At 42.6% G+C, this 26,442-nt stretch overlaps 1 protein-coding gene across 10 annotated transcripts in view; it reads left to right on the forward strand.

The window, feature by feature from the left end:
* Positions 1-26,442, forward strand: part of MCPH1 (microcephalin 1) — a 245,709-nt gene that overhangs the window by 36,552 nt on the left and 182,715 nt on the right. For all 10 annotated transcript variants that reach the window (XM_047713746.1, XM_047713674.1, XM_047713702.1 and 7 more), the window contains 4 exons: positions 2,400-2,543; positions 3,662-3,751; positions 5,789-6,979; positions 17,159-17,268. In XM_047713746.1, coding sequence (XP_047569702.1) covers positions 2,400-2,543; positions 3,662-3,751; positions 5,789-6,979; positions 17,159-17,268 — 1,535 coding nt within the window. The remainder of the gene's footprint in view (positions 1-2,399; positions 2,544-3,661; positions 3,752-5,788; positions 6,980-17,158; positions 17,269-26,442) is intronic.

The raw sequence follows: 26,442 nt of genomic DNA on the forward strand, positions 1-26,442 counted from the left end.
GGTTTTGATGTGCATTTCCCTCGTGATGAGTGGTGCTGACTCTTTTTTATGTACCTGTTGGCTATTTGTATGTCTTCTTTGGAAAAATGTCTTGTTTAGATCCTCTGCCCATTTTTAAAATTGGATTTTTTTTTTTTTTTTGCTAGATGTACTCTTTTAATTTATAAAAATACTTTAGAAGATCATGAAACTCTAAAGTACCATATGGGTTTTTGTATTTCTCTTTTTTGCCTTCTTCACTACCTAAATTCAGTGTTTCAGCCCAATCCCAGCACATCATTGGTACATGGAAGCAATTTCGGTAACTTTATAATGCATAGCATAGAAATAAGAAGCATTCATTCCTCCACTTTTTATTGTAGTGTCTCTTGCCATGTCACGAATTCTCTGCTCTGTATTTTGAAACTTCTCATGCAGAATTATCAAGTTTTATTTTAAATCTGTCAGGGAAATGCAACAAAATTGACGAGAACATTTAGCTTGTATAGGTAGTGCTGCCAGATCACTTCCAAAAAAACATTGCCTTTATCCTTTGTTTTTGTGCTGAGTCATCCCAGTGCCTGATAATCAGGCCTCTTTCTCTTGGTGCCATGCTGGTCCCTCCCTAACAGCCTCACACTAACTGGTCTCCTTGCTGCTCTGGCCAGACATGTGGAGTAGCTCTTGACCTTTCTGCCTGATGCCAGTTACGCACCACAATCCTTACCCTTGCTTCTGAATGATTGCTTGGATCCTCCACTGATTTTCTCTAAGCATCAATCCATGGGAACCCTCCTAGTGGCTCTGTGACTGGGCCCTAGAGGCGCTGTGTCCTTTACCATCCGTCAGCTTACTTGAGTCAAGGGTATAAACTACAAGTCAGGTGCACACCCCATCCAGGGCTTCCCCATCCTCAGGTCATCGTAAGGAAAAGCATTTCAGATGAAACCGTATGTTTGACATGCCCTCCAGCACCGCATGCCCTCTGTGGTCTGGTGTCCCCTTCAGCCCCAGGTCAGCCTTGTACCACTCTCCTGTCAGCTTTATACTCTTGCTTTTTGGGCCTTCCTACACCAGTAATGGTGTATTTAAAAAGATTTGGCAAATGGTACTGAAAAAAATTTTTATCTTTTTGGATTAAATTTATATCTTAGTAAAAATTGCTTTTTAAGCACTACAAATATAAGGTATTACGGGTAAATCGGGCTTATCTGCATATTGGCAGATGTGTAGTTTGAGCTGTTCAGGCTTAAGAGTTGCAAAGGAGAAGATACTGAATGATTCTTGGTCTTTTTATTGGTGGGTGAGGGGAGGTGGTCAGAGCCCTGAAGTTCTCCTTGAGCAAATGCGAGGTATGGATTCCAGAAACACGTAGGTGTGCACCCACACCCAGTTTAGCCATCATTTCATGGCTGATGGACTCCTGACCCCAAAGTTGATGTGTATGTCTTTTGAGGGTCAGAGAAGGTTGGCTAGTGGTAGTGGTTTCTGAGACCTAGAGTAAACACTTACTGTTAGAGGCAGAACTGTTTCTGCGCCCATCTTAGGTTCCTAGCTGGGGCTAGGAAAGATTAATGACAGATTAATGGGAGAAGAGCATAAGTTTTTTGTGACATGCAGGGTCTCATAGGAGATAAAATCCCAAAGAAGTAAAACCTTAAAGTGCTTATGTTGAATAGGAGAGGCAGTTGTGGAAAAGTAAGACATAAGGGGAACCAAAGTAGGGTGGGCGTTCCTTTAACAAGATCTGTTTTACAGAATTCTCTTGGCATCAGCTCCCCATCTCTGGTGATAATATGGAGGGGTGCGTCTTTCAAAGGGGAGTTGTACCTCCTGCCTTTAGGAAGAAGCTTGGAGTAGGGGTGGGGGGGTATCCTAACACCTTTCTTTCACCTTCTGTGATTTAAGTGCATTTTGCTCAAAATAATCCTTATGCCAAAGTGGCATGTTTGGGGTGGTACATTCTGCCCCTCTTGTCAGCGTTTAGGAACCAAATTGCATTCTAGCTTTACCTTCTCACTCGTTGTATGATCCTGGGTATAAACAAGGTACTTAACTTTGGTGTGTTGGTTTCTTCATCTTTACGTGGGGAGATGGATAAGCTGATGCACTGGGTTTGGGAAAGGTTGAATGAGAGAGTGCATAGTGTGCTTATTATTATTAGCACAGTGCCCGGCGCATGGACGTTTCTCATCAAACGTTGGCCAACAGTTTCCACACCAGTGTTAGTGCTTGTGGGGATGGTGGGGTGAAGATAAGACTGTTGGTAGTAGTAGGTGATGTTGTTGCAGGGGACAAGGAAGACTGGGGGGGTGGATGTTGGGGGGGGGTGTTCCTCAAAAGAAATCATATTGTTATATTAAACCTTCTGGCCTTTTTTTTTTTTTTTTTTAGCTAAATAAATTTGTGTTTATTTTCAGATAATGATATACCTGTTCTCTTATTTGAATCTAATGGCTCATTGATGTATAGTCCCACCATTAAAATGTGCAGCGGTCAGCATAGTGCAATGCAAAGGAGATTACAGGAGATGAAGGAGAAAAGGGAGAACCTCTCCCCTACATGTAAGTGCTCACGTTTTATAAAGTGAAAATGAGGCAAATTGCTTGGTCAGTGAATTGTGGTGGAAAGGTTTTTTTCTCTTTACATATTTTTGTCTTAACAAATCAACAGATTAACAGATTTTTGTGTACATCTGGGTACAGTTTGTTAATATTTTCTTCCAGAAAATCTTACACATCATTGAGATTTTTAAAGCCTATATTGAGTTTATAGTTTTAAAACATATATTTTAAGCACATACTGGGTGCGTAGTTTTTGTATGTATAGGTTGAGAATCCTATTTTTTTATAGCCCCTTTGGATTTTTTTTTTTTTTTCCCCTTTGGATTTTTAATATCTTTGGGATGTTTTCTTTCCCTTTTTTTTTTTTTTTAAGATTTTATTTATTTATTTGACAGAGATCACAAGTAGGCAGAGAGAGAGGAGGAAGCAGGCTCCCCGCTGAGCAGAGAGCCTGATGCGGGGCTCGATCCCAGGACTCTGGGATCATGACCTGAGCTGAAGGCAGAGGCTTTTTAACCCACTGATCCACTCAGGCACCCCTGGGATGTTTTCTTTTTTAAAAAAATAAATCAGGCTCTTCTTTTGAGGGAATCTACATTAGACTAAGTATCTCATGCATTGGTTTTTGTTTTTCTTTATTTCTATTATCTTAAAAAAAATTTTTTAAAGATTTTATTTATTTAAAAGAGAGAGAGTGAGCAAGCATGAGTGGGGTGGGAGGCTGAGGAGCGGAGAGAGAAGCAGATGTCCCGCTGAGCATAGAGTCTGACCTGGGGCTTGATCCCAGGACCCTGAGATCATGCTCTGAGCTGAAACCCAGAGTCAGGTGCTTTAACTGACTGAGCCACCCAGGCACCCCTCAAAAGCTCTTCTAACCTTAATTATCCTCTGATTTAATCCTTTTTATAACCTGATATGTGTAGATTATTTTTTATGAATCTCACCATCTGTAATAGATTTGAGTACCTTTTTTGTGCTTACTGTTTTATAGTAGGTCTGGGATAGAAGCACCAGGTGTAGATATGTGTGGGGAAAACCGGAATGAGGAGGCTTACCATGGGCTTCATCTACTAGCGTGTCAGAATTGTGTCTGATGAAGTGTGCGATTATGTTTTCAGCTTCACAGATGCTTGAAAAGTCCCTTGATAACCAAGCCAACTCCCCAGGTGAAGCTTCTTGGAACATTTCACATGATACATTGTGCTCAGGTAAAATTTTTTTCTTTTTTGTGGTAAATTTAAACTGTGAGAATATGATGAATTTCTTATTTGGAGTTTCTTCTGATATCAAGAACAGTTGGTTAAAAGCTAGATTTCATGAAATTAGATATTAAAATAAAAAATAGGTATTATAATACAATTAGGGCATGAGAAATTGCATGATTTAAACCTCCTTTTTGGCCCCTGTAGTTTTTCTCCTAGGCATTTCCTTTCTTGGCACAGACTCGATTGCTCATTTGAAAAAAAAAAAAAAATCATGTTCTGTGTACTGAATTACATGCTATAGACTGTATTACTGAGAACAGTTTGAGAGCTGCTGCTTTCACACCATGGGTAAAGACAGAATGGAACACGTGACTGAGAGGGTCAGTAAGGTGTGTAGAGATGTAGAAGATAACTGGCAGGATTTCTGTCTAGAAGCAGAGCGCTGGAAAGAATAAAATTAGGGTTTTATATTATATATACATTTTAAATGTGGGAGCCCTAGTTTCAGTTCGAGTGATATTTTTTCCTGCTTATATAGCTTTCCTTTGAGTACATTTGAGAAATGTGCTACGACCACTCAGTTTCACCTGTAGAAGGGCCCACATAGGTAGTAGCATAGATCTGAAAGCCACAGCAGTGACAGATGACAAATGGTAGGAAGGTGTCAGGAGTTTAAATCGCAGCTTCCTGTTCAAGTGTGGCTTATTCTTAACAATCTCTTTGTTGTGTATTGGAAATTGTTTACCCATCTGTCTTAAATAATCTTCGTCTTTTCATTTTTTACTTGATGCACTTATTTTATGTAAGTTTGACATGAGTGGTAGTAACTACCACAGATTTCATTTTTCCCGTCTTGGGCACTGGTCTTTGTGTCTTACGTGCTGTACCTCATTTAATTCTCTCACTACCATTGTCACCCCCATGTGTCCATGAGAAAACTAGGCCAGAGAGATGAAACACAGCTTGCAGAAGTTGACATTGTTTGTGAGCGGCCAGCCCGGGATTCGAAATTAGACAGCCTGACCTCAGAATTGCTGCTTCTTGACAGCACACTTGCTTGCCAGCTTCTTGAGAAGTGTGCGAAACTTATGCAGCTGCTTACACTAAACGTGTCTTGTATTTCTAGTGCCTCACTTGACATGCTCCATGACTTGGTGTGGGGTCATTGCCGCTCCCACCAGGGGCTTCCCTCTGCTCCCTGCTGGTTACCTCCGTTCTTCTTCAGAAGGAGAGCCTGTAGTAGTTTTGGGTTAGAGGCCTCAGATTCCAGAAAATAGTGCCTGTGCGCTGGGACCATCTAGCCTAGTGAGAGGGACAGATAGGAATACTAATAATACTAGGATGCATGCTTTTGGGAACTTGAGGCAGAGTTCTGTGTAACGGAAGAGGATGTGTGTAACTAGACCCGGTGAGTGGGAAGATTCGGAGAGTTTTGACATCCAAGCTGGGTTTTGAGTAGAACTGATCCAGATTAAAGTGTGGAGTGAAGGCAAGGCCTGGGGGTAGAGACGTGTGTAGCTTTCCGGCGATGGGTGGCAGCCCAGCAGTATTCTCAAGAAATACATAAAATGTGGGCAGTCCAAACCTGAAGTTCTCCCGGATGGTTCGCTTTTGAGTATAAATGCGGTGTGAGGACCTGCATGGAGAATAGGGGAGTCACGTGGGCTAGACTTGTGGAAGGCTAGAGCTTGACATAGTTGGTAGCATTAGTTCTTTCCTTTTAGAATTATTGACCTCCTGAGAATGTAGTGACAGAGTGTGGATGCTCTTCCTGGAAGAGAGCACACATGTATATGAACGCTTGCTCTGAAGGTGAGCTCCCCACAGCCCCCGTGCTCTCCCCTCAATGCCGGGTTCCTTAGTGAGAAATGCTGGCCCGACAGGTGTCCTCAGGTGGAAATGAGAGGAACCAGGATGCGGTCAGTGCTCTTTTTAACCAATAGCTGTGTTTAAGAAGTATGGCTTTATCGGTTAACCAGAAGTTACTTGTATAATAATTGAAACCATTTAAAAAGTTAATTCTTCATTAATACTTTCCAGATGAATCCTTTGCTGGTGACCTGAACTCATCTTTTGACGATCTTTGTGGAAAGGTGAGATGTGGAAGTCAGAAAGCGACACTGGGAGGAATTGTGGATGAAGTTGAAAGTGTGTGTGTTTCTTCACCTGCGCTGAAGACAAGGAGCATCCGTTCTTCAGCATCTCCTGGTTACCTCCACCCGTTAAAGCCTCAGAAGCCCATGGGTAGTCCTTCCAGAGAAGAGACTCATCGGCAAGGAGATCCCGCGGGTGAGGTGGTCACCCCCAACAAGCAGCAGTCCGAGGGAGCGGCCAGAATGGTGTTTGACGAGAAACGCAGCTTGTCTCCTATGTTATCTGCAACCAAATGCCGCCCTTCGGGACATTCACGATCTGAGAGCTCCTCAGCCAAGAGAAAAAGAAGGTCGGAGAGCTCGGGGGCTCCCCCCGAAGAAAGACTGAAGAAGAAGAGGTGCGGTGGGCAGCCTGGCAGGCCACGGGTGCGGCTGTGGATGTCGGGGCACCCCCTGCCACTCCCGGCTGGGCCTGCTGGCGAGACTGCGGGCTGCGGCGTGTCCTCGTACGATGATTACTTCTCACCTGATAACCTTAGGGAAAGGAGTTCAGAGGCTCTTCTTCCTGGATTTCAGCCATCTGCAGGCCTGGCTCAGTTCAGCCGCGGCGGTGGTCTTTCCCAGACGGAGAGAAGAAATATACTGCACATGGCTGACTTCTCCTGCATTGGTAAAAATCCCAGGTCGGTCGACATGACCGATGTAACAGCAAAAATGAGCTCCAGTCTCGAGAAACCACCACAAGACGCAGCAGACGCGATGTGGGCTTGCCTGACCTCAGAGGGAACGTGTGCCGCCGAAGGGACCCCAGGCCCTTGTCAACAGGCTGGTGCCCACAGAAGAGCAGGCCCGCACGCAGGTGGGAGACGCCGCTCTCACGTGGCTGGTGAGCCCGCTGTGCTGCAGGGGCGTGGAGGGGAGGGCCTTCAGTGCGATTTCCGTCCTCCGGCAGGGAGCAGCGTAGAAATGCAAGAAGTGCTGGATGTGAGAAGTGGACAGAAAGAAGGTAGCATTTCTCGAATGTGCAACTCCTCTGGCGGTGAAATGCAGCGTGACCATGAGCTTCCTTTAGTGGCTGACTGTACTGTGGACAAAGCTACAGAAGCAGGGGAACAGCCATCCAGTGGATGTGATGGAAGTACGTGAACCTCCTTTACAAGTTCCTTTGTTGCAGGCATGTGTGCTGGTGTGTCCCTTTTGGAATGTCATTACCGCCTTCCCATAATTAAAATAGTTCCGTTCTTCCTTTTTTAATTTTAAAGAATGTGTGTGTGATACTTTCCATTGATGCATTCTGTAGGGATAGGTGGCTTACCGCTCTGGAATTTCTTTTTTTTTTTTTTTTTTTTAAAGATTTTATTTATTTATTTGACAGAGAGAGATCACAAGTAGACGGAGAGGCAGGCAGAGAGAGAGAGAGAGAGAGAGAGAGAGGGAAGCAGGCTCCCCGCTGAGCAGAGAGCCCGATGCGGGACTCGATCCAGGACCCTGAGATCATGACCTGAGCCGAAGGCAGCGGCTTAACCCACTGAGGCACCCAGGCGCCCCCGCTCTGGAATTTCTAAGTGCTTGGGTCAAATCTGCTGTTAAGAATGCGTCTCTCCCAAGCCTTTCTGCGTAGATGCCGAGAGCAAGTGATGCATACCGGGAAGAGTCGACTGGAGCGGACACGTCCTTGTCTCTGGGGCCTCTTAGATGCATGACCTCGTGCACAGAGGCGTTCTGCTAGAGGGCTCGAGGCTGTTTCTTTTAGAAGGGAGATGAAGGCAGTGTAGGCATTGATTCCACCAAGAAAAGAGAATGTACAGAACAGTAAATGTGGAAATACAGTATCAGTATTTATTTTGAAGAAACTTTGGTCAATGTTAGTTATAAAGAAAAAAAAAAACATCTTTGCTCAGGATAAGAAGTTAATTATAACAGGCCTTGTTTGGCTTCTAGTTATTTTGCTTTAAGCATATCACTTAAATAGATTTTCTCCTATGTGTAATTTAATTGTGACCATCATAACGAATTCTCTAATTGTAGTAATTATATCAAAAGTAGCAACAGTAGAAAACATTTCACACTCTCTGATTACAAGCACAAAAAAAATGTCAGCAGTCAAAAGTGATGAAATCTTGAACTTTAGCCATCTTTACCCAAAGATTAGGTTAAAATTTTTGTAAGACCCACTTTATTCTTTGCTATTTATCTGTTCTCACCATGATTTTAACTTCCCTTTTCAAGATGGAAAAGTTATGGGTGTGGAAATAGTCTGTGATGTGTATCTTTTCCTTGGGTATAAATTCCCTAAAATAGTCTCACAAAAGAATTAATTTTGTATGTTTTTAACCTTATTTTTTTATATCTTAGCTTTCTGAAAATATATAAAATTTGACAAACTATATTTTATGTAGGGTTAGGCTTAGTATGTATTTTCAAAATACTTATTTTAAAATCATGTTGACTCTAAGGTTAATATAAATCAGTAGATACATAGAATTGTTTTGGTATTTAAGAATATCCTGTTCTTAAAGCTTACATTCTCTTTTTTCTCAGTTTTTATCTTGTTTATTTTTAAAGCCTCTGAATAATATTTAATGGTGTATAAATATAAATTAAGTGAGAAAAGTCTGGTTTCAGACAGTGTGGTGCACCCTGTAACCCCAATGTTGTTAAGAAAGAGTGCAGCTCTCCGTGGAAGCAGGATGTCCATGGTCCCCGGGGGTCTGGGGCACGTGGAGGACCATGAGGGGCCGGCACTGGGCCTTCTGGGAGACTTCAGATTTGTGCATCACATGGTGGGGGCTATCATGCTGTGGGGTGCAGCTCCAGCCCTGCAGGCACTAAATTTTACTCAGAGATGGAACAGACATTCTGTGTGGTCTAATACAAAGATATGTTTTAGAGTTGCCTTGTTTTATGTCATTCCACAGAGACAGAAGATCATTGCATTTTAGGGCAGGAGAGACATATGTATTGTCTAGCCTAAATCTGATGCCTTTGTTTTAGCGTGATAAATCAAGGCCCCCTGGTGTTCCAGATTGTCTACGATCAGCGCAGCTGGTACCCCACCTCTGTCTGGTAGTCTGCCTCCGAGAGAGGCGTAGAGCCGGCAGCTTCCTTTAGACAAGCGGATGTGCCGGAGATGGGGAGCGGTAAAAGTACCCTGTTCATCACACGACACCTCCGGATCTTCTGTGGTGAAATAAAAGTCCTTTCTCAGTTTCTGTTTTCAGTCCTGTTTCAGTTCAACTTGTACTCATTGCACTTGTCGCTCTGAGGTGGGTAGGATGCAGTTAAGGTCACAAGAACTAGTTACAGAGATTCACTAATAAATAGAACAGGAGTAGAGGGAGAAACTCAATTTTTTTAAAAAAATAATCTCTGAAATCAAATTTACCAGTAATTTTTTTCTTTTTAAACTCTCATTTTATAAACAATATGCAAATCCATGCTCACTAACAGAAGTTGCTAAAGAGAGGAAATTTTCCCATCCTCCTGCTGGCTTACCTCCTGTTGGTCCCCCTGACACGTGTTCTGTCCCAGGCACCTGTTTGGCTTGCAGGGAGATGGCAGAGGAGGGATCAGGTGTGTCCCTCACAGATGTCACACCTAGTGAGGAAGGCACAGTAGTTGAAGGTGACTGTGACTGTCAGTTCACGAGCCGTGTGACACACAGAACCACAGCTATGCAGTCAGTTAGCAGGGGTGACCGTAGATCTCAGGCCTGGCACCGGGCAGAAGGGAGCCCTGTGACTGCTCGAATCACGTTCCAGCCTGAGGAAACGGCGCGTCCAAAGGTCCTGCGGAAAATGCTTGCAGGAGCTGTGCCGAGGCCAGTGAGGCTGTCTCTCACTGGGCTGAAGGGAGGCTGGGGACAACTGAGTTAGAAAGGCAGCCAGGAGTCAGACCCCAGGGCTCGAGTACCTGACAAGACTAGGAGTGGTTTGGTTCTCCTTTTACATGTGATGAGAAACAACTGGTTTTTTTTGTTGTTGTTGTTTTGTTTTTTTTTTGTTTTTTATGGAGGGGAGTCGCCAGGTTTGATTTCTGTGTCACCTGGGATGCTTCATAGAGAACAAACCAGAGTGTCTACTAGAAATGGTGCTTCCATTTCCTTCCAGGCACTGCGTGCGTGCATGTGTGTGTGTGAGCGCGCATGTGTGCACAACAGTGCAAGTACCTGTTTCAAGGGGATTTTATTGCATATACAGGATTATATTATCTTACTTAGATTTGCTTATTTGTTTTAGGGAGAAAGAAAGACTTGGGTTAGGGGCACAGGGAGAGGGAGAGAAAATCTTAAGCAGGCTCCACGCTCAGGACGGACCCGACATGGCTCCATCTCACAACCCTGAAATCAAGAGTCGGATGCTTAACCTACTAAGCCACCCAAGCACCCCTTAAGATTTGCTTTTTCTAAATAACAGATCATTCCATATTGGTATCAACAGAGTAACAGATCTAACTTCATTTTTTAATATAATCCACTTGGGGTGGGTTAATGATTTTTTTCTGTAATGAATCAAATAGTAACTATTTCACGTTTTGTGAACCAGGAGGCAAATCAAGATATGTAGGTAATGACCTAAAGAGAAAAAGACGTTTTTTACTAAATTTTTTATGGACACAAAGTTGAGTGCAGTTTTTTTGTTGTTGTTTTGTGGGTTTTTTGTTTTTTTTTTTTGCAATATAAGTCTAATTAGAAGAACGGGATTCTATTTTTGGGAAATGAATAACTTTTCACATTACTTGGGGTTCAAATTGAGTGTTCCCATCATCAAACTTTACTGAGGTAGATGTACAATAAAATTTTAGGTGTTTTCCTTTGAAAATGCCTTTTCACACAGATACGCACTGCCAGATACTGTTACCAGGCCATAGGCAGGTGGTTTTCATTGAGCACGTTCATTGCATAGAGGCCTTTTATGGAAATGTATCCATTAGTCTTCACTTGATACATGGTTTTCAGTGTGTTCGCCTGTTGCAGATGAAGGACTTCCAGTGAAGATTAGGCGGGAGCTCCTCAGTAGTGCGGTTGCATGGATGTCCTTGCCTGGAGGCCTAGGAAATGTGGACCGGTAGCTTGAGTGCAGGAAATATGGCCACATCGCATTTGCACGGGAGTGGAGAGCGCGCTTCTTGTTTTAGCCTCTGACACCATAGGACAGAAACCGTAGAAAGCTCTTGACGTTACTTACCTGTTGAGATGGCTCTCCACCATCCATGGCACTGCTCCCGGAGCTCCTCAGACCACCTACTGAGATTGATTTTAATTGCCGAGTAAATAGAAGCTGACCAGACGTGCTGAATCAGCGCACGGTTGGGTCCTGCTTGTTCTCAGTGACGCAGGCGGCTGAGATGGTTCCAGGGGTGCCTCAGGGCCACTGGCCAAAGCAGAAGGAAATCCTTCTCATGCCCACATCATCACCTTGTCCATTGGTTTAATAGACGACTTTCTTCTCGTCTGTGCTTGATAAAATTTTGCACGTCAATACAGACATGTGCTGGATCTCAGCAGTTTGGCCGTGGCCAACTATTAGATTTTTTTTTCACAGGGAGGAGTCACCAGCTATGAGAGGTTGGTGGAAGTTAGACTAGACTCCTGTAATCTCAGACACACAGCATTCGACACTGACTGACAAGCAGATGGAGAACTGTCTACAATACAGACCTCTGTGCTCAAGTTCCAGGTCTTGCCCCTCAGGTGAACCCTCCATTCCTTATCTGAAAGGTGTACTAGCCACAGACAAAATTCTAGGTTATATGTTTCCGTAAACTTGTCAGCATCAGGCCACCAGATATCCTTTGACCCTGCAGTTTCTATAGGGCCGTTTAGGGATCAAGCCTTAGATGTCTGCCCCCCCGGCCCCGGGATATGACTGCAGCTCATACTGGGTTATTCACGAATGGGGAGAGGGATCCCCTGTAATATATGAGCCAATCCAGTTTTCTTGAAGCTGAATTTAACTGGAGAAACATTTCTGACATCCATTATGCAGATTAACAAACTGATGACATCACCAGTTATAGCTCATTTCTTTGCTCCATTTGCCAGTTAGCAGAATTTCTAAGAAGAGTTGAGCAGAAGGGTTTGTAGGAGTTGTCTCGATGCAGTATTTGTTAACCTGGAGAGGGTGTTTTGGGTGGATGTGAATTAGTGCACGTATTTGTATCCTGTAGTCTGTGCTGAAGTACGTATTTTAAATTACAGCCTTTGTGATAGGTTGTTCTGTCTTACTGCATTCATCCGGTGATAGAACACATGGTGTCTGTGCTGACCTCCCTTGGTCTGTGGTCACTGCCCAAGCTCTGGGTTGGGAAGATTATGAGGTTTCATCCTGGCTTTGTAGGGAAAAGCATAGTACTGTCTGCTTAAAGAATGATTTGTCTGGCTCAGTATGGGGGTGCCTGGGTGGCTTAGTCGGTTAAACATCTTCCTTTGGCTCAGGTCATGATCTCAGGGTGCTGGAATTGAGCCCCGAATCCCGCTCCTTTCTCAGTGGGGAACCTGCTTCTTGTTCTCCCTCTGCTCTCCCCCTGCTTGTGCTCCCTCCTTCTCTCTCTCTCTCTGTCTCTCAAATAAATAAAATCTGAAAAAATATTTCATATATATTTAATAAGAACTAAAGCCCATCCAATCATAGGCATTTAGATATTCAATATTTTGCATATTCTGAGTATTTCTTCAAGAGAAAGTGTGAATTACTATTATATCAAGTAACTAGGCACACTATATATGTATTTCTTAAATATTTTAAATTGAGGAGCAATGATTGCTCCTTTTAACAATTCAAGTGACACCCAAGTATTGTATTGAGAAGAGTGTTTTTCAACCCTCTTCCCCACAGCCTGCCAGTCTACTTGCTGGAGGTCAGCAATCCCAACAGCTCAGCATAGATCAGTCAGCTTTAACCGGAAGGTTAGCTGCAAGGAAAGTGTTACGGCCCATCCATTATCTGATTGTTTGATTTGCTCATCTATTTCACTGAACCCTTAATGTTTGCTATTCACCTACAATGTCCAAAGTATTGGGATAAATACAAGGAGAGAGAAGGTTGATGTGAAGCTCTAGCCCTTTCCATTAACAGAGCTTAGACAGGGAAGATACAGTCTAGATAATTCATATGCAAGTATTAGAGAATTTGAAAGATGGAGAAGTTATTCCCAATGGTAAAGGTTATTTGGTATTAAAACAAGATTACATATGAAAGTCATATTTTAATGATCTCTACAGTGATTATAAAGGAAAAGATTCCACATCTTTTAATGATAATGATTGGATTTATTTTTATATTCATAAAGTGAACTTGATTTCTTAGTAGATGAATATATACCCACCCCCCCCACACACACACACATACACCCCCCCCCCCAGTTTGGTTAGTTGAGTTTTGTTTGCATAGAACACATGAATAACTTGCATATATCCCAAATCCCAAAAGTATATATGGAAAGAGTTTCTCCTAGGTGTCTTTCAAGGCTCTTTCTACAGTCTTAAGATTTTATATTCTACATTGTTCTTAAACAACTTGTTATTCAGATTTTGGGGACTCAGAAGAAATTTCTTGGTGGGATGTTTAAATTTTGGGATATGCTTTTTCATGTTAATTATATGGATTCTTAACCTTCAAAAGCCTTTTCACTGTTGGTACAGTTGGTCTTGCAGTGTGTTTTGTACCGATGAATGCTGAGTGTTTAGATGTTATCATTAGTACTAGTGTTAGTCTGGATTCTGTGTCTTGAAAGTAGGAAGTGGATATGCGGGAGGATAGATGTGGAAAAGAAGAATGTATTTCTTACTCCTCTTCTGTGAGCACAACAACCACATGAGCCAAATTTGTCTTAAGGACATTTCTTAAGTCTCCGAATTTTTCCACTTCTCTCCCTTTTGTAGCACTTAGGTTACCTATGTCCTTATGCTTGCCTTAGCCTGGTTTTTCCTCTAGGAGTCAGTATCAAAACCACCTTTTAATCCTGCCCACCCCTGTTAGGTGAGTGGAGGAGGTAGTGATTTAACTAATTCCTACTGAGAAGTGAAAAAGTTCACTTTCCAGCCTTCCTGGATGTATTTGTATACGATGACATCGTTAACCCAAACAGATTTCTAATTGATGAAATCTCGGGCAGTATAACTTAACGGTAAACATTCTGGGGCGTGAGGGTCTCCTCTCTCTGACCGTTTTTTGAAAACTAAGGGAATCACTTGTATCATGAAGTTGGAATGTCAATGAAAGGAGAGACAGGAGTCTAGGATTTTCAACCTTGACCCATAGATGGCTGATAACATTAATCAAACAAGGACCAGGGGTGTGTTGGTTGAAATTTCTCTGTGACATTCAAGATAGAGGTGTGTTAGGTAGTAGGATATATCAAGTCAGACCCTTGCTGGGACACATTTCTTGGCAAGAGACATGGAGTTGGGACTGTTGGGTAGTGGAACTTTATGGGACATGGTGAGACCACCCTTGGGATGTGAGAGGAGAGCTCATGACCACCTTGAGAAACTGCAGCACTTGAGCAAACAGCAGAAGTCATCAGAGGTGGGCGAGCAGGAACATGGGAGGAAATATTTGTTCCTGGGCTGTGGCGAGGAGTAAAATCTGGCTGCTCTCCCCTCCTAGCTTTTATAGTTACTTTGCATTTTCAGCTGCTTGTGGTTTACTGAAACATCCCCATTACAGAAAACATAGTAGCAAATCGCCACAGCTGAGTTTGCAGAGATGCTGTTTTACATACCACATAACTCAGAAGAGGAGTGATTCCCAACTCATGATGATTTGGCTTAATAATTTTCTGACTTTACTATTGTGGGGCCCCAACATGAGCTCAATAGAGACTGTACTTGGAATTTTGAATCTGCATCTTTCCTGGGGCGAGTGACATGTGGTATAAACCATGTGCCTGTACAATACAACACTCTTTCCATACTACCTTGTGATGCTGGTCAGCAGTAGCGAGCGAGTCGTAGCTCCCGGGCAAGCAGGCAGTTAGTCACCCACACACTGACGACCACCCTCCCCTCCTACAAGGATTCTGTTGTCACTTTCAGTACAGTATTCGTTAAATTGCCTCAGATAGTCAGCACTTAATCATAAAATAGGCTGTCTGTTAAGTAACATTGCCTAAATGTAGCCTCTTGTAAGTGTTCTGAGCATGGGTAAAGTAGGTTAGAGTAAGCTCTGATGCTCGGTGGGCTAGGGCTATTAAGTGCATTTCAACTTCTAATATTTTCAACCTAGAATGAATGCGTTTATCTGGAAAAACCTCATCTTAAATCAAGGAACATCTGTTCTCGTATCATTTTGTGATACATTTTGTGAGAAAATGTGAAAATGCCATTAGTAATATTAGTCTTAAGTTTTAAGAGGTTGTGATATATTTTTTAGATCTTTATCTTTACAGAATGTTTCACAACCTGTTTTAGGCTAGAACTGAAGCGGGTGGCTGTAACAATGGTTTTTTGACATAGACACATTAGCAAGCAGGAAACTCATGGTGCATTAACAAGAGTGCATTGGATTCTAAATTATATCTGTAGTCCTCTACATTTCTTTTTTTTTTTTTTTTACTTATTTTTACATACTCTTGCTTTCAGTAAACATTTAGATTAAAAAAAAAAGAATAGTGGGTGCAATTAATATTTATTCTGATATTCCAGTTACTTATAATCTTAGATCTTGAAGATCAGAAACCTTGTAACCATATCCTGTCCTAGGAGTTAGAAATTATAGGTGTTTTTAAACAGTGATTGTGGAATGTAGTGGAAAGTGATACATGTAGATAGATATTCTTACCTTCAAAATGAGTAAAAGAAGCAGTGTTTTTAGAATAAACAATCAATTGCAGAATGCATGTCCAGTAGCCCATCTCCTCAGTAAGGTCTGTGGTTAGCTTGCCAGGACAGAAGTGGAATATACCTCAAATATAAAAGATAACCGAGGAGATAGGGGGGTCAGCAGGTGATTGGTTTGAGTATCTCTAAAAGGGATTTAGTATTAGGGTTTAGTCTAAGGTCGTTCAGAACCTAACCTCAACACACTTTTAGAGTCCAAGTTGCAAATAGCAAGTAGTTTGAATTCAAGAAAATATTTAACCATTGTTGTGCATTTTGTTTTCACTTAACCAGAATCCTACTTTTTTTTTTCTTCAAGATTTTATTTATTTATTTGACAGAGGTCAAAAGTAGGCAGAGAGGTAGGCAGAGAGAGAGGAGAAAGCAGGCTCCCCGCTGAGCAGAGAGCCCAATGTGGGGCTCGATTCTAGGACCCTGAGATCATGACCCGAGGCGAAGGCAGAGGTTTTAACCCACTGAACCGCCCAGGCACCCCCAGAATCCTACTTTTTTTTTTTTTTTTTTTAAGATTTTGTTTGACACACACAGAGAGATCACAAGCAGGCAGAGAGGCAGGCAGAGAGAGAGAGAGAGGGAAGCAGGCTCCCCACTGAGCAGAGAGCCCGACGTGGGACTCGATCCCAGGACCCCGAGATCATGACCTGAGCCGAAGGCAGAGGTTTAACCCACTGAGCCACCCAGGCGCCCCCCCCCCAGAATCCTATTTTTGAAAGAAGAGTTAGAACTTTCAAATCAGACCCTCCAAAATTAGTCATAACTGTTTTATTAGAGCATCCTATTTTATCTGAAATATTTGCAAAGCAATCATTCTCATGTTGTATGATTTTTAGTTTCTGATGGCATGATGTGTACTTTTTGCCTTGTATTATATTTACTTTTGAAGTCTGCATTATATATTGGGTTGTAAACTCCCCAAGAGTAGGATCAATGCTTGTGCATCTCTGCATCTCCAGTGGGTAACCCCTGATTATTAGACACTGTTGATAAAAGCATCAGTGACTGACTAGTTGGACGATGTGGATGGTGGGTTGTGTGGAATGGCTCATCATCACTTCACTGTGCCTGGGACATGAGGGTCCCCTAGGCTGCCATTTGCCTTTTATGCATTATTCTGTTGTTCATTTTGGATCATTATGTACAAATCTAAAAACTGGGGATGGAGTAGAGCCTAAGGTACGGGCAGACATTTTCTCGCATTGCCCACTGGATGGATGGGTTCCTGTGGAGCTGGTATGTCATCACTGGACAGGCAAGCATTGTTTCTGACCTTGGAGTTAAGTAATTGCTGGGGACTGTAGTAGATAAACTTGAAGTCCTAAACAGATCTCACAGAGCAAGTGTGTGTGAAGTTTATTTAAAAGGACTGGCGCTTTCATCTTACCAGTATGCATAAGTTAATTTTTATTTTGCTTAAGTTGCATTAGTATTCAGTCCATGTAAAGTTCTAACTAATCTTCAAATCCTCTTGGATTTCAGGTGTAAAAAATGGACCAACAAGGCATGATGTTTTAGATGCCTCATTAGAAGCCTGTAAGGACCGCACCAGACCTCATGAGGCATCGAAGAGAAGAGGGAAAGCTCAAAAGGTTGGTGTGTAAAAGTATTGTTTTAAACTTTCCAGTGCCACTCCATCATAACGTTCAACTCTGGGTTAATGTCACTTAAACTAGTCCAGCTTGTCCAGCTTGTATTTTACGTAAAAGATTAACAATGGGTGAATGTTGGCAAAGTCTGACAGCAGCCCCGAGAGCATGGGCCACATCCGGGACGGGGGATTAGTACTGGTAGAGCAGGCTTTGCCCCCGCTTTGCCGAAGCAGTTCTTGCTATAAAAACGCCAGCAGCTTCTCTCAAGCTAAGGGTGTCTGTTGCGCCAACGATTGTTTTGTAATCGAATAAACATTCACTAGGTAGGAGGGGGAACCTGAGCTGGCAAAGGCTTGACTGCAGGCCATCGGAGTGAAAGGTCCCCATGGCATCGTGCTTCAGCTCTCGACGCTGGCGCTCATCATGCAGCACTTAAGTGAATAACGTAAGGAGGATTTAACATTTTCTGATTCTTCAGCCTCCGCCTTCATGGCTTAAATTTTTAAAATTAGCCATTCGTTATCTTACACCTCATTCATACAAGGCCGAGAAAGCATCATATGTTGAAACCTGATTTCCACACGATGGGGGAACGGCCGTGATAAACAAGGAACAATCTGAAAAGAAGCAACAACACCCCTTAAAGGGCACTGGGGCGTCCCTGTCTTCCGACCAAACATGGGGGGTAGATACTACCTGAGGAAGAGAAACACTGACATCTTCCTTATACTGCCTACAGTTAGAGATGTTTAAAATTACAGATGCCATGAAAGTCTACGAGGTAGGAACTTTGACTTCTTTATCGATGTGTTCTGGTTTGTCTCAGAAAAAAATAAAAAGCACAGAACCGGACTCCCCAGATGGAAGGAATTACCTGTCAGGTGTAGCAGTAGGTCTGCTGGGAGGGTGTCACAGTCCCCTCACATGGGAGCGGTGTAGGTGACACCAGGCTGCTAGTGTCCTGTGCTCTGGCTGTCACGAGCATCCCTGCACCTGCCGCAGTGCCGTGCCTCATGTGACAGCCCATATGCACCCCTCCTTTAGACGGCCATGCTTTCAGGTATTATGTACCCACTACACACCTCCCAGGGTTATTTTCTTACGCAAACAGGTGTACCGACTCATCTCTTTCTCGGTATTATGCCTGTATTTAAACCAAAAAAAGTGCCCAGTTAACACTGATTACTTATTACCATAAAAATCCTTCAGCCTGTCTGATCACAAAGCATGAGGTTTAACTTAGAAGTTAATATTACAAACGTTTGACCTCACCTGGCTTCTGCCTGGGTCACCCTGCACTGGGTCCGTGGAAGATCATGGGTTGGAGACGTGGGTCCTGGACGGGAGCTTCGTCCCTTCGTTTTTACAAAGCCTCTTGCCCTAAAGGGCCCCTGAAGTGGGGGAACCCCCGTGTGCCCTGCCCTTCCCAGCATGATTGTATGCCTCGAGTGATAAATGCTACACCAGTGGGGAGTGAAGGGAGCGTCTGTGTCGAGGGTTACTAATAAAACAGGTGGGTAAAAGGGAAAAATACAGAATAATGTAGACATGCCTTCAACTGACAGGCTCAGGAACAAAAAAAGAGTTAATAAATTTAGTTATGTCACTTCCTTACATTTGTTTTAACTTTTGTTTTGAAAATATTTTGTCACATTACTTAAAAAATTTTATATTTTGGTTTTTTATCAAAGAATAGTTGACACACGGTGTTTATTTCCCTGAAACATGAGTTTTAAGTGTACAACATAGTGATTTGACAACCGTATATGCTATGCTGTGCTCCCCCCATGTGTAGCTACCATCTGTCACCACACACGCTACCACTGACCGTATTCCCTGTGCTGTGCCTTCAGCCCCGGACTGACTCATCCTGCAGCAAGAGGCCTGTAGCTCCCACTCCCCTTCACCCATTTTGCCCATCCTTCCACCCCTTCCCCTTTGGCACCCACCTGTTCTCTGTATTTATGGGTCTGTTTCTGCTTTTGTTTGTTTTTTCGATTAGTTTTTTTTTTTTTTAGATTTTATATATAAGTGAAATCATACACATTTGTCTCTCTCTGTCTGACTTATTTCACTTAGCCTAACATCTTCCAGTGCCATCCATGTCATTGCAATTGGCAAGATCTCATTCTTTTTCATGCCTGAGTAGTATTCCAGTGTGTGTGTGTGTGTGTGTGTGTGTGTGTGTGTGTGTGTGTGTGTGTACACGGTATCTCCTTTATACATTCATCTGTCAATGACAGTTGGGTTGCTTTCATATCTTGGCCATTGTAAATAATGCTGCAATAAACCTAGGGGTGCACAAATCTTTTTGAGTTAGTGTTTTGTTTTCTTCAGGGAAACACCCAGGAGTGCAATTACTGGATCATACGGTATATTTATTTTTAATTTTTTGAGAAACCTCCATACTGTTTTCTGCAGTGACACTCCTACCAATAGTGCACAAGGGTTTCTTTTTCTCTCCATCTTTGCCAACACTTATTTCTTGTCTTTTTGATTCTAGTCATTATGACAGGTGTGAGGTGATACCTCCTTGTGGTTTTAATTTGCATTTCCTTGATTATCAGTGATGTTGAGCATCTTTTCATGTGTATGTTGGCCATTTGGATGTCTTCTTTGGAGAAATATCTATTCAGGTCCTCTCCCATTTCTATTTCTATTTTATTTTTATTTTATATTTTTTGAGAGAGAAATTGTGCATACAAGCAGGGGGTGGAAGGGGCAGAGGGAGAGAGAGAGAATCCCAAGCAGACTCCACGCCCAGTGTGGAGCCTGATGTGGGATTGATCTGAGGATCCTGAGATCATGACCTGAGCTGAAACCAAGAGTCAAACACTTAACTGAGTCACGCAGGCATCCTGTCTCATGGCTTTTCAAATTTTTGTCCTTATGTATTTCCTCGTTTCCTTCTGGATATTTTCTACTGATTTCTTTTCCATTCTCCCTTTCCCTCTTTATATATCTATTCTGATGGTAAACATATATTTGGTTTTTAAGTCCCATTTATTGTATTTTTCAGTTCCCATATTTTTTTTTAAAGATTTTATTTATTTTTTTTGACAGAGAGAGACACAGTGAGAGACAGAACACAACCAGGGGGAGTGGGAGAGGGAGAAACAGGCTTCCCACAGAGCAGGAAGCCCGATGCAGGGCTCGATCCCAGGACCCTGAAATCATGACCTGAGCCGAAGGCAGAGGCTTAACCCACTGAGCCACCCAGGCACCCCCAGTTCTCTTAATTCTGTTTGGATGTCTTTTTGTCCTCTCTAGTTCTCTGCCAAAATTATTAATCTTGTCTGTCTTTGAGCACAACAAATATTTATTTTGAAATCTCTACCAGGTAACTCCATTTTCTGGCTGCATTTAGTTTCTGTCTTTATAATCTGTTGTTTCTCTTTGTTTTCAGTCATGTGTTTCTCTAATAAGCCTGGTTATTTTTGATTTAGTTTCTTACCAGGAATTGAGATGATTTGAGGTCAGGCTTCTAACTCTGTGAGGCCAACTGTCCCCCCTGGGGAAAATGGCCTTCAGATGCTGTCCCACCTCAGAAATTGCGCCCTTCTGTGCTTCACCGTCTCATCAGCTCATCTGTACCTTCAGAGAGCTAGTGTTTGCTTGCTTGCCTGTATCTCGTCAGCTTTACTGATTTTTCACAGGAGGGAGGTTGTTCTGAACTACTCAGTTTACCATTCTTGGAAATAATGAGTGAATTTTAACAACTATTAAAAAACAAAAAAACCAAGGTGGAGACAGAACAAATCCTCCTCTGAGAACAGAGCAGTGAGAGACTAAGTCAATGGCAAGGATTTTTAAGTTGAACTTTCAAGTCACTGGTTGCAACAGACACAGTAAACATCTCTTGAATACTGAAAACAAAAAGAATTCAATAAAGAATTATAGAATCTCAGAATAATAGCCCCATTGGAGGGTTTTAGTTTAGGACCTGTTTTTAGTGGGAGAAGTGAATTTTTAAATCGGTGGGAAACTATCTTTTTTAGAATCATTACTTTAAATATGTTTATAAATGTGTTGAATCTCTTTTAATTTGAGAATCCAGCTAAGCAGTTTCATACCTCTATAATCTTATAATATGTACATTAATGACAAGGAGACATATTCCTCCCATCTTTGCAGAGGGAGAAAATGTAACATGTTATGACCAATCTTAACCTGTTTTCTGTTACTTACTTAGTATTGTCAGACATGAAGTCCGAAGAAGCTAAATATAAGACAAATGCTAGTCTTGTGGTAAACGTATATAAGAATTCTTTTTCTTTTTCTTTTTTTTTTTTTTAAAGATTTTATTTATTTGTCAGAGAGAGAGGAGAGCGAGCGAGCACAGGCAGACAGAATGGCAGGCAGAGGCAGAGGGAGAAGCAGGCTCCCTGCCAAACAAGGAGCCCGATGTGGGACTCGATCCCAGGACGCTGGGATCATGACCTGAGCCGAAGGCAGCTGCTTAACCAACTGAGCCACCCAGGCGTTCCGAGAATTCTTTTTCTACAGTTTTTCCATCTATTCTACTTCTGTCATTTTTGTTGTTCAAAATATTATTTTCTTCAGCAAAAATTTTCTTGTAAGGTAAATCATCACCTGGATGCTTTTCACAAGTAGCCATGTTTTAAAACCGCATTTGGGAGCCACCTCTGCCAATCAAGGGCATCCCCTTAGAGAACAAGCTGTGGGTCAGAGCCCAGAAATGTGTTAGCTGCCTTACGTAAGCTTGGAGGCTTCGAGGGAAACGGAGGCCTGAATACCTCATAATATATGAGTATACTTATTTTGACAGTGGTTAAAGAAAAAAAGAAGAAAAAGAGAAAGAAAAGACCCTACACACCAGATCACAAATGCTTTGATTTCTACAAGTTTCTTAGGTAGAGGACAAATGATGAGTAATGGCTTGCATATGTTCCAATAATGGCTTAGTCTCACATTTCTTCCAGGGTATGAGCCTCTAAGGACACCGACTGTGTCCTGTTCCTCTTACAATACAGAGTACCACATGCAAAAGAGGTGTTCAGTAAGTATTTGCTGAGTAAATAAGGGATACATTTCCCTTCTGCTGTTTGAGTGAACATGCTATCCCATTTCTGGTGCTTTTAGCCATCACACAATGTCATGATCATCTCAGTGTCCCTCATTTGTTTCCAAGGGGTCTTCCCAAACTTGTAGGATGGTCTTGGATCAGTGTAAGTGGGAAGGTTTTGCATGACAGTACGTTTTGCTAAAAGCATCGATCCCTGCACCGGACGACCTGTGTTCCAATCCCAGCTCCGCTGCATATGGGTTCTATCACGTTGACTTAGGTACTTAATATTTCTGTGTCTCTGCTTCCTCATACATAAAACAGGCATTATATTAGTGCTAGTCACAGAAGTTTTTTGCTAATGAAATGTGTTGAAATACACAGTGTTAAAGATGGTATCTAGTATACAGAGGCACTCAGTAAATGTTGGCCAGGGTGGGTGACAGTGATGCCCACATACTGATCGTCTCTTGTTTTGCAGCTATGACTCCGAGTTGACTGGGTAGGTCTCTGCCACTCTGCTTGCTCACTTCCCTACTCCCCAGAGACGGCCATATGTCTTTAATTAAAATGGCCTTCAAATTCCAGGATGTTCCAAACGATGTCTCTTCCTGCATTTATTGACCACAGCCATACCTGGGCCAAAACAGGATCTCTGGGCACAGAGGGAAGGAGATTTGGGCTTTTATTTTTTGTTTTAAAAATCCCCGCCTGCCTCAGAGATGATGGCCAACCATTTTGGTGAGAACCTCTGTTACATGGGACTGCATCTCTTTGAGCCATTGGTGTGAAATTACCCCTGTCACCTCCCCCAAGGGGCAAGAGTCATGGGTTTGTAGTCTTTTGGTGATTTGCTTCTGCAAAGTTCCCAACAAATACTTTTTGTTTTTTCTAATATCATTAGAACCATCTGAAAGTAACCAAGATCTGCTAATGGACCTGTGGGAGCTCTATGTAACGTGCTAATTGTTACCCTCTAGAGCTGCCATTCTTGAGCACGATGACCTCTTTTTGGATTGAGTCTTCTGTATAAATTGAATTTTCTATTCACCCTCACACAGAGGGGCTAGCAAGAATGTCTTGGAGAGTTCTGATCATGCCTTGGTTGTGGAGGTGGTGGAGAGGAAGTTGTAGTTCATCAGCTTCTCTCAAGAAGGACGCTTGCGTTGGAGGGAGGCTGGAGGAAGGAATGGAGAGGAGAGGCTGTCTGGGGACAGGGATGGGACGTAGAAGCCTTCTTAAACAGAGAAAATGGGCTGTGTGAGCCACTTTTTGTGAAAACAGATTATTTTCCCTAATAGCATCTCTATTCTGAGAGGCCCCTGAGTGAGCACTTCACTGCTCTGGAGACCGATATTTTATGAATGTACTTCTGCCGTTTGCAGTAATTCCAGGACTTTGGCTGTTTGCCACTAGATAGTGGACTTGGCTGGAAGCGTATAAGCTTGTGGGTTGTTTTGTTTGTAAGTGTAACTGTCAAGTTGCAATAGCAGTGACTCATCCCAATGACAGGTGATATTTATTTTGTTTCTTGAAAATTCAGCACGAGTATGTTGTTACTACCCGCTTAGGGGAATTGCCACACTTCCTCGAGGATGACACCCTTTACAGATGTCCCCATAAATAATTACCCATTGTTCAGACCTGCTGTATTCAGTCAGATAGGCACTCATCTCCTGTGTAGGGCCTTTGAGTGCAGATAATATGAGAGGTGAGCTTACAAAGATTGAAGTTGATTTCTAACAGGTGTATAAATGATGACCTGTAATTGCTTTGATAGATCACTTTTGGCAAAGCGTACTCAGAGTCAGTGGTGACGGGAATGTGCTCGTTATGACAGGTGTTGCATCCCCCAACAGATGTTACTTTGCGAAGCTATCTGAAAACCAGCTGCCTCTCAGTGGTGCAACAATGCTTTGGACTCCCATTAGTGGGTTTTTTTTTTTTTCTTGTTATACGAGAAAAAAATATTTATGTAAGAAACATCAAAAAAGAACCTTCAAAGAGCACCGCCTTCTCTTTACCATGTTTTCTGTGTTCAGTACAGAAAAAAGGATTTTGCCTGTATTATCAAATGTGTGCTTTGTTTTGGATCGGAAGTGGTGGAGATGAGGGATAGTCAGGATGGCTCTGAGTCATGTTCTCTTGTGCCACGGGTGGTCACCGTGGGCCACAAAAAGCTAGATGCCCGCATCGTACTCTGCCCAGCAGGAGAGGTGTGTGAGGCCCCGCATGGGGAACTGGAAGCAGTGTGTCTATGAGCCGCTGGTACGCATCCCCCGGGCTAGGCAGACAAGAGATGACCATTCCAGGTATAAAGAGAGCCGCTCGTTGGTAAGGCATGATTGCTAAATAACAGTAAACCGTGGCCACCTGGTTTAGTCTCTTTCAGATCTGCAGAAACTCAAAATAATTTGCTTAAGTAGCAAATCTCAGTCTTTACATTAAAAAAAAAAATCAACTGAACAGATTCTTTGTGCGTAAAGGAAATGACAGATCAGTCAAAGATGCCCAATCCTGTGTCTCCCTAGTGAAAACGCTTACTCTCTGCTGGGAGGCCAGCGTGAAGGGAAGTGTGCGCACATACGCGTTAATTCTCTTCCCGACACCTCCCTGCCTCCACCTCCCCCTGCATCCACTCAATGCTCAGATGATTAGTCTGGGCTCATCATGGTTACTCTGTTCCTCTCACCAGTAATGAGTTTGGGAATATGACTCACTTCTGCCCAGTAAGATGTGAAGGGAAGTCTTACTGGGAGGTTTCTGGAAAAAGTGTTTTCTCATTCGAGATAGCCCTGGGAAGAAATGCTCTCCTGCTCCTCAGAGCTTTGTTATGGCTGGATGTGTCTCCTGGAAATGCCTCAGCCTCAGGACCAAGCCAAAGAGTGAACCGAAGAAAGGAAGTGTGGGGAGGCCTGCAAATCTTACGGCTTATTTCCACTGACATCAGAGATGTGTGAACAAGGGACAAGTTGTCTCGTATGTCATGCTCCTAAGATGGGCGAGATCATACACACAGAGGAAGCATAGCTGTGTACACTTGTCCAAAAGGCTGGATGTCACCATAAACGTGGGTGGCTTTCCCAAGCAGGTTTTTCTTGTCTTCTCCGGGGGAACAATAATCCTCTCCAGTGATAAGATATTTATTACTGCTCCTTTTGTGAGGTCTAGTCAAGCCTTCTTACTCATTCTTAGAGGTATTCCTTTCCAAATAATATTAGAGCTATAAATTATTGGGTATTAATCCAGGATAATTTAGTAGCTTTAAAAAGGATGGGAAAACACCGTTATGGAGAAGGAAAGTGGTTAACTCCAAGTGTGACAGATAAAACCACAACTCAAAATCAATGAGGCATTGTTATGGCCTTTGTTAAAAAAATAAAATATGAGGCATTTCAGATAGATTTTGGCATATGCTTTTGTGGCTTTTGGACATGAGTTAAGATTTAGTTAATGTATCAGTGATGAGTCTGTGAAAGAACATAATATAGTATAGAATGGCCTTCAAACGTGGTAGCTCGGTCTGGAGCCCTTCTTATTCTGGTCTTCATTATCAGTGATTTTCAGTTTTGAAAAAAAAATTTTTTTGGAAGGTAAGTGGTTCTATTTTTTTTTGCATAAACGTCTTCCACTTTTTACTTTTAAATAAGTCCACTGGCTATCATCTAATTCTGCTCATTTAATAAAAGGCACTGGCATCTTTCCCAACATTGACCAGGTTATGGCTTCTTCCTCTTTTTTCTTTTGGTTTTTTTTTTTACTGTGTCATTCCAGTTTTTTGGGTGAGGATTTAACACAACGCAACACAGTTTCTGAGACACTAGGATTCAGAGATGGTTGAGGAGGGTTGCAGTTTGTGGTGTGACCCCTGTGGGTAAAGGGTAGAGCCGTGTTTGATTCAGAATAATAGCACTGGCCTGGAAATCCCATGGATTTGCCTGTGTTCCCCCAAATCTATCCCATCTGCTTCCTAAGGGCCAGATTTGGTCAGTGTAGGGCTATATTTGGAGTGGTTTGTAAAAGGAGCTTCTGCCCTTCCCTGAGACTTATGTGGTTTGAGCAAGTTTCTTTCCAGGGTCACACCAAAGGGTTCAGTCTCAGAAGCCCAGTGACTGTCTCTGTGTGTAGGTGACAGCATGTGATCAGGA

This window comes from Lutra lutra, chromosome 2 (assembly GCF_902655055.1).
Source record: "Lutra lutra chromosome 2, mLutLut1.2, whole genome shotgun sequence".
Classification (NCBI taxonomy): domain Eukaryota; kingdom Metazoa; phylum Chordata; class Mammalia; order Carnivora; family Mustelidae; genus Lutra; species Lutra lutra.